Source organism: Sander vitreus, chromosome 22, assembly GCF_031162955.1.
Source record: "Sander vitreus isolate 19-12246 chromosome 22, sanVit1, whole genome shotgun sequence".
In the NCBI taxonomy this organism is placed as follows: domain Eukaryota; kingdom Metazoa; phylum Chordata; class Actinopteri; order Perciformes; family Percidae; genus Sander; species Sander vitreus.
The window spans coordinates 25,136,382-25,151,381 of record NC_135876.1 but is presented as its reverse complement, the minus strand read 5'-3'; the positions used below and the strand labels follow the sequence as shown (position 1 = coordinate 25,151,381).

General features: G+C 43.0%; 1 protein-coding gene across 3 annotated transcripts in view; it reads left to right on the top strand.

The window, feature by feature from the left end:
• The first annotated feature begins 119 nt into the window (after nucleotides 1–119).
• Nucleotides 120–15,000, top strand: part of LOC144537221 (ras-responsive element-binding protein 1-like) — an 81,388-nt gene continuing 66,507 nt past the window's right edge. For all 3 annotated transcript variants that reach the window (XM_078280754.1, XM_078280751.1, XM_078280752.1), the window contains exon 1: nucleotides 120–376. In XM_078280754.1, coding sequence (XP_078136880.1) covers nucleotides 337–376 — 40 coding nt within the window. In that variant the 5' untranslated portion in view covers nucleotides 120–336. The remainder of the gene's footprint in view (nucleotides 377–15,000) is intronic.

The following is a 15,000-nucleotide window of genomic DNA, read 5'->3' as shown; positions in this document are numbered from 1 at the left end:
TCCTCGAGTCTTTTTTTTTTTTTTCCTCCGGGAGAGGAGAGAGGAAGAGAGGAAGAAGAGGAGGAGGAGGCGGTGGATGAGGGAGGGGAGGAAGGAGGGAGGGGAGGGGAGGAGGGAGGAGGAGGAGAAGCCGGAGTAAAGTTTGTCCAAGTTGCACATCCCTTCGGAAACGCCATTTTGATTCCTCTCCTCTCCGGAGCAAGTTTGCAGCCTCTCTCTCTCTTTCTCCCTTCTTTTTTTTTTCTCTCTTCATCCCCCTTTATCATCCACCATCACAGCCGTTCATCATCATCATCATCTCCCCCCACTACCACCACCATCATCATCCTCGCCACGATGTCTCGGCGCAAGCAGCCCAACCCCAACAAAGTCAAGCGTAAGTCTGCTTCTTTTTTTTTTTTTTTACACCCTCTCCATCGTTATATTTTGGTGCTTTTGTGCCTCTGTTTGCTCGGTTTGGTCGATGTTTGACACGTTGGGGGAAAGTTTGGACTCTTTGCGGCTGTTTAAGTAAAGTTTAGGCTGAGATGTGGACACGGTAAGGGAGGGATACTATAGTTTTTCTCTCCTCTCCGTGTTGCTTCCTAGTTTGATGCGCATCCAAGCGGTGGAATTTAACCCCAGGTCTCTTCCTCATTCAGCTAATTATCGCAAACAACTAGTTTTTGGGGACTTTTTTGGTACAACTTTATCCGCGTGCACGTTTAGGGGTTGATATGTGGTGTTTTTTGCCCCCGCGGGGGAGGGTGTCATGAGAGAGAGAGAGAGAGAGGGGGGGGTTCAAAGTCTGCTCCACCGCCGGAGTCGAGCATCCATATCTCGGGTGCACTTTGGTCGGAGCCTCGCTGCTAGTGGCCATGTGTAAAGCTACCAGACACCACAGACAAGTTGGCAGCAACTAGCAGGGGCGCTTCCGGTGTGTGCTTTCAAAATAAAACCACCTGTTGATGAACAGCGGGTTTAAAACATTTTTTCTTTAACTTTTTATTTGTTGAGGGAAGGTTCTCTGAAAGGGCGCCTCTCTTTTGCGTGTGAATGTGTGTTTACATTAGTGTTGCATCTACTGAATGAGTGAATATGATTGAGATTAAACATGGAAGTGTATTTAGGCTATATATATACTTGTGAGATGACAGGGCAAAGCTGCACATTAACAAATGCTTATTTCCATCTGTTAACTTGGGACAAAGTCATGCTTGAAAAAGGAGTTTGCTTACTTTTGTATGTACTTATTTATCTCACTGATATGTATTTATTAATGACAATATACAACAGACCAAAACAATTACAAGTTTAATCCCCCAAATTCGTTTTACTTCGAAAGGCGAATCGCACCGTTTCCGGTCGCATTCTAGCTAACCGCTGCTAGCTTGACGCCGCTGCTGTGACCTTGCCCAGACGTATTTAGCCATAAACAACCCCTTGTTCATTTATAAACTGCACCAACACGGCAACTAGCTCGTTCAACATCGCCCGGTTGCTCGATGTATGTCAAATATCGTTGTTGTTGCAACTTTTCTTCGCTTTTCGGAGACTTTTTTCCCAACCGTCTCCGGTTACGTACGCGCAGCCCGCAGCAACAGCAGCAGCAGCATCGACGTGACGCCTGTTGCATCTTTCTCCTCCTCCCCCCCCCCCTCCCCTCCTCCTTATAGCCTCTCTTTTCTCTCTTTCGACATCATCCACCTCTCTAACTTCCATTTTAAACATCAACCCGTGCTCTGTTCTTGACGTTTCTCTCTGTTTTCGACGTCAAACTGTCGACTTTGTTAACTTTTTCTTTTTAAACGGCTACAACGGCTACGTTTTAGCCGTTGTAGCCGTTGGCCTCGTCGTTTCGAAGGATGCTGCTCGCGCTGTTATGATATAAAACTGTAGTTGGTAGTTTTAGTGTGTCAGAGACTTTGTTATCAGTTATCCGGGTCAATGATTGACGGATTTGGGTTCGGAGAAGAGATGAGTTGTTTCTCCTCTCTGTCTCAGGGTTGAACTGGTTAGATAATAATGGTTGCTAAGGGATTTCTCTCTCTCTCTCTCTCTCTCTCTCTCTCTCTCTCTCTCTCTCTCTCTCTCTCTCTCTCTCTCTCTCTCTCTCTCTCTCTCTCTCTCTCTCTCTGCGTTAGCCCCATGTCTCTCTCTCCCTTTCCCTTCCTGTTGAGGAACTTTAACCCCAGTTTCTACAAAGGACATCCACTCACCTTTTCCTTTTTATATATTTCAACTTTTAAACGACGTTTAAATGTGAGTTTATGGCACATTTAGCACTCCTATAATATTAGAAGGGGCACTTTTAGTGCATCGTTGTGACTTTATCACAGTTATTAACACTCTGTGTTGCTCCTATAGCACTCCTATAGGAATTTAAACTGTATTTATGACATTTAAATGTGAGTTTATGGCACATTTGTCAGAATTCATGGCAGTTTTTAAACCAAAACAGGGATTTTTGGTGCGTTTGTTGTGATCAAAATAGTTTAAATCAACTTTGAACCCTACAGTATGCTTATGTGTTGTATGTATGGCAGTAAAATGTGACTTTATGGCACATTTAGCATGCTTTTAAAGCGGTTTGCTACTCCTTATATTCTGTATTGTATTAAAACGGGGACTTTTAGGGAGTTTTAGGAACATCATAGTGACTTGACCACACTTAATGGTGTCTTATGTTGCTCCCATGGCACTCCTGTAGGAGGTTAAAGTGTATTCATTCTGCTAAATCATGATTCTTTGTCATATTTACGTTATCGGTGCAGGAGATGTGATGTGTTTGTGGCGCCCTGTAGTGAATTCATTACAACTTTACTGCACTTTTCTTAAAATACTATGTGTTGTGGGTTTATTGTGACTTCACTGACGGCAATAACTGCATAATATATTTGCATGGGGCCGGTAAATACTCCTACGGTGCGTCTGCCGTGTGCAAAAGTGACTTTTTTATCGGCTTTATCTTTCACTTTATGGCTCCAGTATTTCACCATTAACCCTACGGAAAAATACAGAGTTTTGTGGCGGGTACATAAAGTACGTTAGTACCTTTTTTATCAAGCTTTGTATCACTCCAGAAGTCAGATAGGCTTTCTACAGCGACTTCCAGAGCGTCTTTAGCAGTTTCTTTAATTAAAGCCCCAGTGTGTAACGTGTTTAGTTGTTCATTTATTTATCATGTTCTTTTAGCCTATTTTTTAACTTCTATAGATGCTCTTAAGCAGCATGTTTGTAGCAGATGAATCGATTAGATGTCAACTATTAAGTTAATCTGCAACTATTTATATAATCTGTTTGAGTCAGTTCTTTTATGTAAAAACAGGTAAACTTGTGTGACATTTGAGGACGTCCTCTTGGGACTTTTTGGGAAATACTGACCCACGCTTTTCACCATTTTCTGACTTTGTATAAACCAAACAATCAGGGATGCACCGAATCCAGGCTTCTGATTGGGCTGAATATCGGGCTTTTTGACGGGGTTCTGGTTCCTGCTGAACCCTACGCTGTCACGCCGCGCGCTACGCTGGTCGACGTGATGACGGCGCCGTTGATTACAGGAAGGTGTTTACGTAGGTGGAGCTTCAATGCAGCAGGCTGAGAGGAAGTGGAAATGGAACTGGTGAGCAGAAAAAGTGTTGTTTGGCAGTACTTTCAGTCAAAAGAAGGCCATTCAAGTCCAGCTACATGTTCAATCTGCAATGCTGATTAGTCTGGTGGTGGCGAGGACCCTAAACAATACACAACATCACCGCTGTTACAACATCTGGTATGAAACATCTGGAAGAATACGAGCTGAGCATGAAGGAATCTACAGACAGCAGCCAGAATGCAGCAACTTCAGGTACGGCAAAGGAAGGACAGTCACTGTTTACTTCATTAATGTGTTGACTGTGTTCATGGACTGAGGACGGGATGAGGACTCAGTATTCGGCAGAATCTTAAACAGTGCATCCCTACAAACAACTAATCCATTAATCCAGTAAGTAATCCACACATTAGCAGCCCTAGTTGACTGTGACGTTATCATACTTTTCCTATAATTACAACCCCCCCCTAAAGGGGTCTGGCTGTCCTCCCCCAGGGTTATTTTGAGCGTCAAAGACTTCATTTCCTGTATTCTGATACACTTTATGCACCAATTTACGGTGGAAATCCCTTTATTTAGTCTATGAAAAGATAAAAAAACACGGATGACAGTTCAAAATATGTCAAAAATATAATGGAAAGTATGTCGTTACGTGTCATTGGGCATTTTTAAGTGGGTATATGGAAATCCTGGAGCTTTCTTAGTGGGTATACTGCGTATATATACCTGCGTATCACGTAGACTACACCGCTGGACAAACTTCACTCTGGCTTCTCCTCTTCATGGTGAATTAAAAACACATTTTTAAATGCCTTAAAGTCTTTATATGTGGGTCTACGTTGTACGTGTGCATTGTACTGCATTTGTTGTACTTTTATGGAGTTTTTCAATAGAGAGTTTATAGTAACGTAAGTGGTGTCTTCAGTGCGTGGTGGTGACTTTATGGCGGCCTGAAGTTTCCTTTTCAGTTTGTGGCTAAATGATGCAACTTCTGCAACCTGTTGAGTCTCATTTTGTAGATGAAGTGGAAGTTCTATTTTTCGGTGAGATGGTTAAAGATATCTTCTTGCTGCGTTGCTTTGGTCCTCTCCTCCGCTGCTTCCTGACCGAGGAAGAGGAGGGAGGAAGAGGAGGGAGGAAGAGGAGGGAGGAGGAGGAGGAGGAGGAGGAGGAGGAGGAGGAGAGAGCTGAATGAGCAGTTAGCATTCCTTTACGAAATTCAACACTGAGGCCGAGCTGGGCCCTCGGCGACAGGCGCACATCTCTCTCTCTCTGTCTCTCTCTCTGTCTGTCTGTCTCTGTCTCTCTGTCTCTCTCTGTCTCTCTCTGTCTCTCTGTCTCTCTCTCTGTCTCTCTCTGTCTCTCTCTGTCTCTCTGTCTCTCTCTGTCTGTCTGTCTCTCTCTCTCTGTCTCTCTCTCTGTCTGTCTGTCTCTCTGTTCTCTCTCTCTCTCTCTCTGTCTCTCTCTCTCTCTCTCTCTGTCTCTCTCTCTCTGTCTCTCTCTCTGTCTCTCGCTCTCTCTCTCTGTCTCTCGCTCTCTCTCTCTGTCTCTCGCTCTCTCTCTCTGTCTTTTTCTGTCTGTCTCTCTGTCTCTCGCTTTCTCTCTCTGTCTTAGGATAGACGCTGTCCTGAGGGGGGGGAATTATAACTCGCCCTTTGACTCCTCTGTCTGTGGTTTTTAAATGGAGATGTATGCTGGGGGGGGGGGGAGGGAGGGAGCGGGTATTAATCAAAGTGGATGGGGTGTCTGGTGGATTAGTTTAGGTGCTAAAAAGTCTTCCATCTTTGTGTTGTGGCAACAGGAAAGGATGCTGTGTGTGTCTGTGTCTTCTTCCTATTCTTCTGTGGTGGTGGACATTTTGAAATGCTGACGGCCGATGATGTAGTCGATGATGCTGCTACACACACACACACACACACACACACACACATAGGCGCACACACAAAGAGTGTCTTGTGTGTGATGAGGCATCCTCCATTGTGAGTGCTTCTTTTTTTTGGGGAACTGAACACATGCGCGCACACACACACACACACACACACACACACAGCCTGCAGTTCCAGTCATGTAAAGGCATGATGATGCTTGTTATTTCTCCTGCGTGTACAGGTGAAAAACAGCCGGAGAATGAGTCACTTCATCTCCTCATCGTTTCACATCACCGCAGATTCTTTTGAACATATTTATTTATTATTATATATTACATTATTTATTATAAGAGTCGTGTTGAGATAATAATCGGCAGATGAATCAATGCTTAAGTTGCAGGCCTATCGTATAATCATTTAATATCGTCTTAATACACTGTGTGTGTGTGTGTGTGTGTGTGTGTGTCTGTGTCAGTATGTATGAATGAGTGAGTTAATGGGGAGTTTCAGTGGGACGTTTGTGTCCACAGAGATTGATTAAAAGCTCTTCATCCTCCCTCTGGGACTGTTGTCTCCACATTAACCTCCATTTAACACACACACACACACACACACACACACACACACTCACACCCCCCTCTCTATTGATTCCCACAGTTTCAGTCCCGTGACGAGCTCTAATAGTCGAGCACTTAACAGACGACTCCAAACAAAAACCTGACGACTCCTTTTCTTTTCTCTTCTTTCATTTGTTTTGTCTGATTCCATTTGTTTTGTCTCCAACTCTTCATGATGCCGTCTCCATCCTCCATCCTCTCTCTTAAAAAACCTCGGTGGGACTTCACTTTTCAAACAAACAAACAAACGTGACTCGATTGCAGATATGTTCCTGAGCAAGAAAACCCCAAAAAGTTCAGTTCACAGCATCTTCTTTTTGCTTTCTTGCCCAATCTTTATTTCTTCTCCTTCTGTGAATATTTTCTCAATTAATCCCAATTTCCTAAAAAGTCTGAGCTGATATGTGTTCCAAAACGTAAACACTTAAAGGACAACTGACAGGTCTTCTTGTTGTAGATTATCTACTCCATTAATTCATTCTTCTGTGTAAAAATGCAACTTTTTAAGCATTAAAGCTTGACTTTTTAAGCTTTAAAAGGTGACCGTTTAAGCTGTAAAACATACTTTAAGAAGTGACTTTTAAGCTGTAAAACATACTTTAAGAAGTGACTTTTAAGCTGTAAAACATACTTTAAGAAGTGACTTTTAAGCTGTAAAACATACTTTAAGAAGTGACTTTTAAGCTGTAAAACATACTTTAAGAAGTGACTTTTAAGCTGTAAAACATACTTTAAGAAGTGACTTTTAAGCTGTAAAACATACTTTAAGAAGTGACTTTTAAGCTGTAAAACATACCTTTTAACATGTGACTTTTAAAGGACAATTCCAGCACAAAACTAACCTAGGGGTTAATAAGAGATGTGTCCCCACTCTGTCGCTCTCTGGGACATGTTTTCATGCTAATCCAATGAGTTTTTAGCTTGAAACAAGCTAGCGCGGACCGCTGATTAGCTTACAACGCTAGTATTCGGGGCACAGGGAAAGTAAAAACAAATCACTATTTATACCACTAAAAAGGCTCAAAATATCACCAGACTTCAACGGTAGCGTAATGAGGGTCCCTAAATGTTAACCGAAGCATTGAGAACTTTGTAAGTGTACAGACAGTTTATTGAAAAAAGATAGTTTAGAAAGACGTTAGCTCCCAAGACGGCGGCCGCCTGTATATGAGAACGGTACTGTCTTTATAATCTAGGTTTTCAATAAACTGTCTGTACACTTACAAAGTTCTCAATGCTTCGGTTAACATTTAGGGAGCCTCATGATGCTACCGTTGAAGTCTGGTGATATTTTGAGCCTTTTTAGTGGTATAAATAGTGATTTGTTTTTACTTTCCCTGTGCCCCGAATACTAGCGTTGTAAGCTAATCAGCGGTCCGCGCTAGCTTGTTTCAAGCTAAAAACTCATTGGATTAGCATGAAAACACGTCCCAGAGAGCGACAGAGTGGGTACACATCTCTTATTAACCCCTAGGTTAGTTTTGCGATGGAATTGTCCTTTTAAGCGGGAGAACATAACTTTTTAAGCATTAAAACCTGACTTTAAAATGTGACTATAGGGCTGCAGATAACGTCAACTAATAGTTTATTAATCTTAATGAATTATTAGTATTGATTACCTTCTCCATTAATTGATAATTGTCTCAGTGTCCGGTCCAAAAAGCAAAGATGTTCAATGACATATTGAAAGAAGTAAAGAAAGCAGACGGCTTTTAATGTTCCCGCCCGACAGGCTAGTAACTGGGCTTGTTTTTGCTATAATCATTAGAATAGCTGTCAGTACGTTTTCTCTCTCGGCGAGGCTTCGTGGACACGTGCACGGTGGATTAGCGCGTAGAAAACGCACAGCGATACGTTGGTGTGTTTGTGCATCCAGGAGGTTTTCAGAAACACACACATCAGCTCTGAGAGGGGTTGATGTTAGCACCTCTAGCTTTCTTCAGGTCTCTCTGCGACCAGACCTCTATTTATAGACCCGCCTTTTTTAGATAAGATTATGTTCCATCCCCCGGCCGGCTGACTGGGGGGGGGGGGGGGAGGAGGAGGAGGAGGAGGAGGGGGAGGAGGAGGAGGAGGAGGAGGAGGAGGAGGAGGAGGAGGCTTCAGTTATCTTCATATTTCATACGAGGCTGAGAGTGAGTTCAGCTCATTGTGTCAACATGTTTTTGTAAAGTGTTAAAATGGGACTTTTTAAGCATTAAAACATGACTTCTTTACGTGTTAAAATAAGACTTGTTAAGCCTTTACAATAACACTTTTTAAGCATTAAAACCTGACTCCTTAAAGTGATAAAACATGACTTTAAACAAGACTTTTACAACATTAAAGACTTGACTTTTTAAGCCTTGAAACAGGACCTAGGTGATCCTTAACTGTGGCCATGTGTTGCTCTCCTTTGCCTCATGTGACCATAATCTTAATATCTGGACTTTTGGACCGTTGGACGGACAAAACAAACAAGTTGAGGACATCATCTCTGACCGATGGTGAGAAACAGAGACATACTGATGGTGAGAAGCAGCCGCAAGTCATCCGGGCGGAGATGTATACGCCGTGTGTCTGATCTGGGCGGGGGGGGATGCAGACGGAGAGGTGTGGAGGAGGATGGAGGGCGGGGGGGGGGATGGGTGGGAGTCGAACTGTGACACTTCTGGCTGGACCAAATGGCTCGTCACCTCCTCCCCTCCCCCAACCCAACCCAACCCTTAGTTACTCTGTATTCTAGCCGGTCCTTTTACAGGAAGCATGTTGAAAATGTTCCTCATGGTGAGTCAGAGAGATGCCTGACTGACTGGAGCTGTGCAGGTGAATCACGTCAGACTTTTCAAGCATTTAATGTGACGTTAAAACGTGACTTTAAGCATTAAAACTTGTGATCACAGACAGCTTCTAGCCGGTCAGTTCACAGGAAGCATGTTGTAAATGTTCCTCATGGTGAGTCAGCGTTTTGGTAGTTTGGTTAGAAAGTGCCTGAGTGATGGAGGTGTGCAGGTGAATCACAGGTGAATCAGACCCATTGGTCTGTGGTGGTTGATGATGATGATCAAATGGTGACGAAGGCTGATTCTTCATGTTTCTTTTCAGGCCAGAACAAGCCAAACATGAGCCTGTTCTCCGCTAACATTCAACTCTTTAAAAAGCATCACAGGACTTTAAAAACCATCCGCTGAAACTTCATTCAAGACTTCATTCAGAAAATAAATGTAGTTTTTAAAGAACACATTTCCAGCTCCGTCATAATGGAGACGGAAGAGGCTGCAGCTGCTACTAAAGATACTTTTTTATTATTAATTAATCTACAAAGTATTTTCCCAATGAAGCGACTTATTAGCTTATTAGCACATGTCAACATGTGTAAATGTTTGATGTTTGATGTTTTCTAAGTGTCTTTATCAGTTTAATTTAAAGCTGAAACCAGTTTTTACTTATAAGACTGATGTAAACAGGACTCTTCTTGGTGTAAACCAGCAGATTGTATTATTTACTCTCTCTAACTTTAGCGTGTCCACTGCTATATAAAGGTGTGTGTGTGTGTGTGTGTGTGTGTGTGTGTGTGTGTGTGTGTGTGTGTGTGTGCGCCAATTTAACTGCGCTGTCTCGCCTAAATTTAAACCCAGAGAGGAGACCACAAGCCAGTCCTGGTGGGCTCTGAGTGTGTGTGTTAGCGTGTGTGTGTGTATTCCTGCAGAAACCCACTCGTATGGGAGGAGGTGTGTGTGTGTGTGTGTGTGTGTGTGTGTGTCCTACTTTAGCGCTATTCATCCCACGTCTCAAATTACAGCTCATCCTCTCCTGTCTCTCAGGCTACGCTTACGCTACAACTTTTTTAATGTTTAAAAACGAATAATATCTTTTGCTACGTTTGACGCCTCGCGTCCTCACTACTGCTGCGTTCCCGAGCCACTAAAACTTTAACGTTTGGAAACACTGCCGTCCCCGTTTAGGTTTGAAAACTCAGAGGTTACGTCGTAGTCTGGACGGACAAACGGAGACTTCTGGAAACAAAGACGCACATCAGTCTCATCGGTTAGGTAGCTTAACTGTCTGTCTGTCTCTTTCTATGTCTCTCTGTCTGTCTGTGTTTCTCTCTCTCTGTTGGTCTGTCTCTGTCTGTCTCTCTGACGGTCTGTCTCTCTCTGTTGGTCTGTCTGTATCTCTGTCTGTCTTTCTCTCTCTCTCTGTCTGTCTGTCTCTCTCTCTCTCTCTCTCTCTCTCTCTCTCTCTCTCTCTCTCTCTCTCTCTCTGACTGTCTGTCTCATCTCTCTCTCTCTCTCTCTGTCCGTCTGCCTCTCTGACTGTCTGTCTCTCTTACTGTCTATCTCTCTCTGTTGGTCTGTCTGTATCTCTGACTGTCTGTCTCATTTTCTCTCTCTCTCTGACTCTCTCTCTCTCTCTCTCTCTCTGTCTGTCTCATTCTCTCTCTCTCTCTCTCTCTGTCCGTCTGCCTCTCTGACTGTCTGTCTCTCTCTGTTGGTCTGTCTGTATCTCTGACCGTCTGTCTCTGTATGTCTGTCTCTCACACAGACACACACATGCCAGTTCTGCTATTCTCTTAAAGAGATCGACACACACCAACACACAATTATAAACTCATAATACACATAATAAAATATGTCTACACCCAGTCCTACCTGAATTAATCTGCACCTCTTAATTAATAGATCTACCAGCACTACACCTATAACTGGTCATCTCATCAGTACAACAGGCTCGTTAAAAGAAGGTTTACTGCACACAACGGCTGCCACTTCTATTTATTTACTCAAGCTCCCGAGGCATAATCAGGTTCATTTGAACAACAGGTTTATTTCCATATGGAGTATTAAATATATACAGTATAAGAACACTTGGATGTAGTCAACATTTAAAAACCTTTGGCGATTTTAGGGGATTATTAATCTTCAGTTTGGACTTGAATGTCACGGTCGAGCACCACTAGCCTATTTTAGTAATTGCACAATAACATAACATTTTATATCAATAGGCCTATACATATATTTTTTATGGGAATTTCCTGGTAAAATGAAGGTTAAAAAAACTATTATTTTATAGTTTATTTAGCTTTTCCACGGACCACCTGCAGTACCCTCACGGACCACTAGTGGTCCACGGACCACAGTTTGGGAATGACTGTCCTGGACTACGGAGACGGCGCTGCGTGGAGTCTCCGTAGAACCAGAAATCACGCTTCAGAATCAACTCGTTCTTAACTTTTGAGAGAAACAAACTAAAAACTTGTAGCGAGCTGACATTTTATCCTTCATAAGTACCGTATTTTCCGGAGTATAAGTCGCATCAGTCAAAAAATGCATCACGAAGAGGAAAAAAACATATATAAGTCTCACTGGACTATAAGTCGCATTTATTTAGAAGTTTATTTCACAAAATCCAAGACCAAGAACAGACATTTAATCTGGAAAGGCAAGTTATTAAACTACCCAACAGCCCCCAGAACAAGGGGCTGAATACGGTAGGTGTCCTCTACGTTAACGTAACACATTAACAGTTATTAAACTACCCAACAGCCCCCAGAACAAGGGGCTGAATACGGTAGGTGTCCTCTATGTTAACGTAACACATTAACAGTTATTAAACTACCCAACAGCCCCCAGAACAAGGGGCTGAATACGGTAGGTGTCCTCTACGTTAACGTAACACATTAACAGTTATTAAACTACCCAACAGCCCCCAGAACAAGGGGCTGAATACGGTAGGTGTCTCTACGTTAACGTAACGTAACAGCTCTGTTGACGAGCCTCTCCCAGCAGCACGTTGTTCAAGCACCCATCTGTGGACTCCTTCCTCCAGCTCTGGCCATCTGGATTTCAGCGCGACTAGCTTTCTTTGTTTTCTTCATTGCAGTAAGACTAACCTTTTCTCCAGTCCCTCACAAGTTTCTCTCTCACTCCAAACTCTCCTTCTGCTGCTCGATGACCGTTTTCGGCTGCGTGTTTTACTACCTGCAGTCTCCTGCAGCTTCTTTTCTTTCTCAGTTGTCTTTAGGAGCAGCATATAGTCGTCACAAGCCTAGAGCGCCTCTCGCGGCTGTAGACGGTAATGTTTTCAGCATGAAATAACATTTAAAACATGTTACATTATATATATTTTGATATATAAGTCGCACCTGACTATAAGTCGCAGGACCAGCCAAAGTATGAAAAAAAAGTGCGACTTATAGTCCAGAAAATACGGTACTCATGTGATCACGTCTAGTTAGTTGTCAGATGGCAGTAAGCCTGCGAGCAGATATAGCAACATTTATTAAAAAACGTCTTTTAAAAACGATCATTTTCTGAATGAAGTCTTGCATTGGAGACAGAAAAGTGTCTCTTCTGCTCCTGAGTTAAGTCTTAAGAGTTAAAGGGAATAGTTAACGTTATTGTCGGGTCTGATGATGATGAAATGTAGAGATGGGGAATATGATTAGTGTGTGGTTTGAGGCTGAAAATGTTCCCGAAACAGCCCGAGTGAGTAGAAACCTGACTGTGTTTCAGTTGTAGTCGTGTTCCTCCGCGGCCTTGACCTGATGAGTTTGTTACAGAGGTACATTTACATAACTCGGCTTGTTTGGAGCCGATAAGGGGACTCTTCATTCAGAGTTAGGAAATGTTTAGTTTTGGACCTGCATTTCTGTGTGTTTTCTCACAAGACAATCGCACAACGTTGTTTTGTTTTTTTTAAATGTGACTTTCTTTTATTAAGCATTAAAGAATGGCTTCGAAAGCGTTAAAATGTGACTCAAACACCTGACGTTTTAAGTGTTAAAACGTGACTTTTTAAGGATTAAAATGTGACTTTTTAAGCATTAAAACCTTCTTTTTTTTAGACTATTTTTTCCTCTGGTGTTGAGCATCTTTCTGCAGCAGAATGAAACTCTTCCCTCTTCACGCTGACTGACGTTTTCCTCCACACACATCGACGTGTGTGTGTCTGTATCTGTGCGTGTGTGTGTGTGTCTGTATCTGTGCGTGTGTGTGTGTCTGTATCTGTGCGTGTGTGTGTGTGTCTGTATCTGTGCGTGTGTGTGTGTGTGTCTGTATCTGTGCGTGTGTGTGTGTGTCTGTATCTGTGCGTGTGTGTGTGTGTGTCTGTATCTGTGCGTGTGTGTCTATGTGTGCGTCTGTCTGTATGTGTGCGTGTGTGTCTACACGTGTCACTGTGTGTGTGTGTGTGTTCCTTCTCTGAGTTGGTGAAAGTTTCCTGGAAGCTCAGCAGCAGAGGATGAACAACATCTCTGACACTTACGTAACTCTGTCTCTCTCTCTCCGATAATAAAGGCTTCACATGGACCAACAGAGAGAGAGAGAGAGCTATTGTTTCTCCACTTCCTCCATCTCCTCCTCTGCTCTCCTGATGAGAGGCTGCTTCACTTCCTGTTAACTTCTCCTCCTCCTCCTCTTCTTCCTCTCTCCTAACGGACATTTGGGAGAATACTTTGGCAGAGAGTTAGATGAGAAGACCGAGGCCTCTCTGGTGTCTGATCGTTAAATATGAAACGACAGCCGCTTAGCTTAGCGTAAAGACTGACAAAAGAGAAACAGCTAGTCTGGTTGTTTTGGGGGGTTTTGGACAGATTTTAAACAAACAAGATGTAACATTTCAATGAGTGTTCTTTGTTACCAGACGGCTGACGACATTTCTGATTTCTAACCCAAAACATTTAACGCTTTAAAACATCATTTGGACACTAAATCTTGCCACTGAAACGCTCAGCAGGAGAAACATGTTTTCTTCCTCCAATGCCAGACTCCATTCAGAAAATGATGGTTTTTAAAAGACAGATAATGTGCAGATTAGATTAAGTTGCTAGTGAGCTAATCTGCTCGCATGTTTACTGCCATTGTGACAACTAACTATTAAGTGTTTACATGAATATTTATAAGGATAAAATGTCATATTTTGGAGGGAAGTTAGCTTGTTACAAGTCTTTAGTTTGTTTCTCTCGAAACCTAAAAACGAGTTGATTCTCAGGCAAGTTCTGCACTTATAAGGAGCTTATTTTTGTGTGATTTCTCACATAAGTGGACACAAACTAGCCTCTGAAACTTGTAACTCAGCAGGAGAGACATCTTTTCTGCCTCAAATACAAGACTCCATTCAGAAAATGATTTTTTTAAAAGGCTGATAATATGCAAATTAGATTAAGTGGCTGCATCTGCTAGCTTCTGCCATTTGATAAGTAACTACAAGTGTTTACATGAATATTTTCAAAGGATGTAATGTCATATTTTGGAGGGAAGTTGCTACAAGTGTTTAGTTTGTTTCTCTCAAAACTCAACATGACATCATGACTTCGCGTAAACCTACACGCCAACTTCCTAAAGCCAAGTGGCGTGTTATCTGTACGCATTATGAGCTATCTGCGTGTATGGCTACGCTGTACACAGCGGGCGTAAACATACACGCCACTTGGCGTGTTATCGCGAGAAGAAAGCTACGGTTGGGTTTAGGAAACGTGACGGGCGGGACACGCCCGGTCTCCTGGGTGAAAGTCCTGTTTGACCCATCCCCCCCCCCGACCAACCAACCTCCCTATGCGGATTTTTCGCCCTTTCATACTACTTGCTACGGCGTCCATTCACACGCACTCGCAAGGTAATGTAAGTCAACGGAGGCCAAACGGCGTTGATAAACACGCTAAAAAGCGTAACCAGTGATTTCTACCCAGACTCACACTGGTTTTAGCCAGAGGTGAAGTGTTAACACGGCATTTCAGAAACCGGGCAACTGCCTTTACCCCCCGAATATAATCAGGAGTTTAAACTGCATGTAAACGCTCGAACATAAAATCATAAACGAGCTCCCAAGATAAGCTTCTGGTAGCCTCCTCCTCCTCCTCCTTTTATCTCCTCAGCTCCTCCCCCCCCCCCTCTCCTGTAAGATGCCCTCTGTTTCCTCCCTCCCTCCCTTCCTCCCTCCCTCCTACTCCCTCCATCCGTTGTGA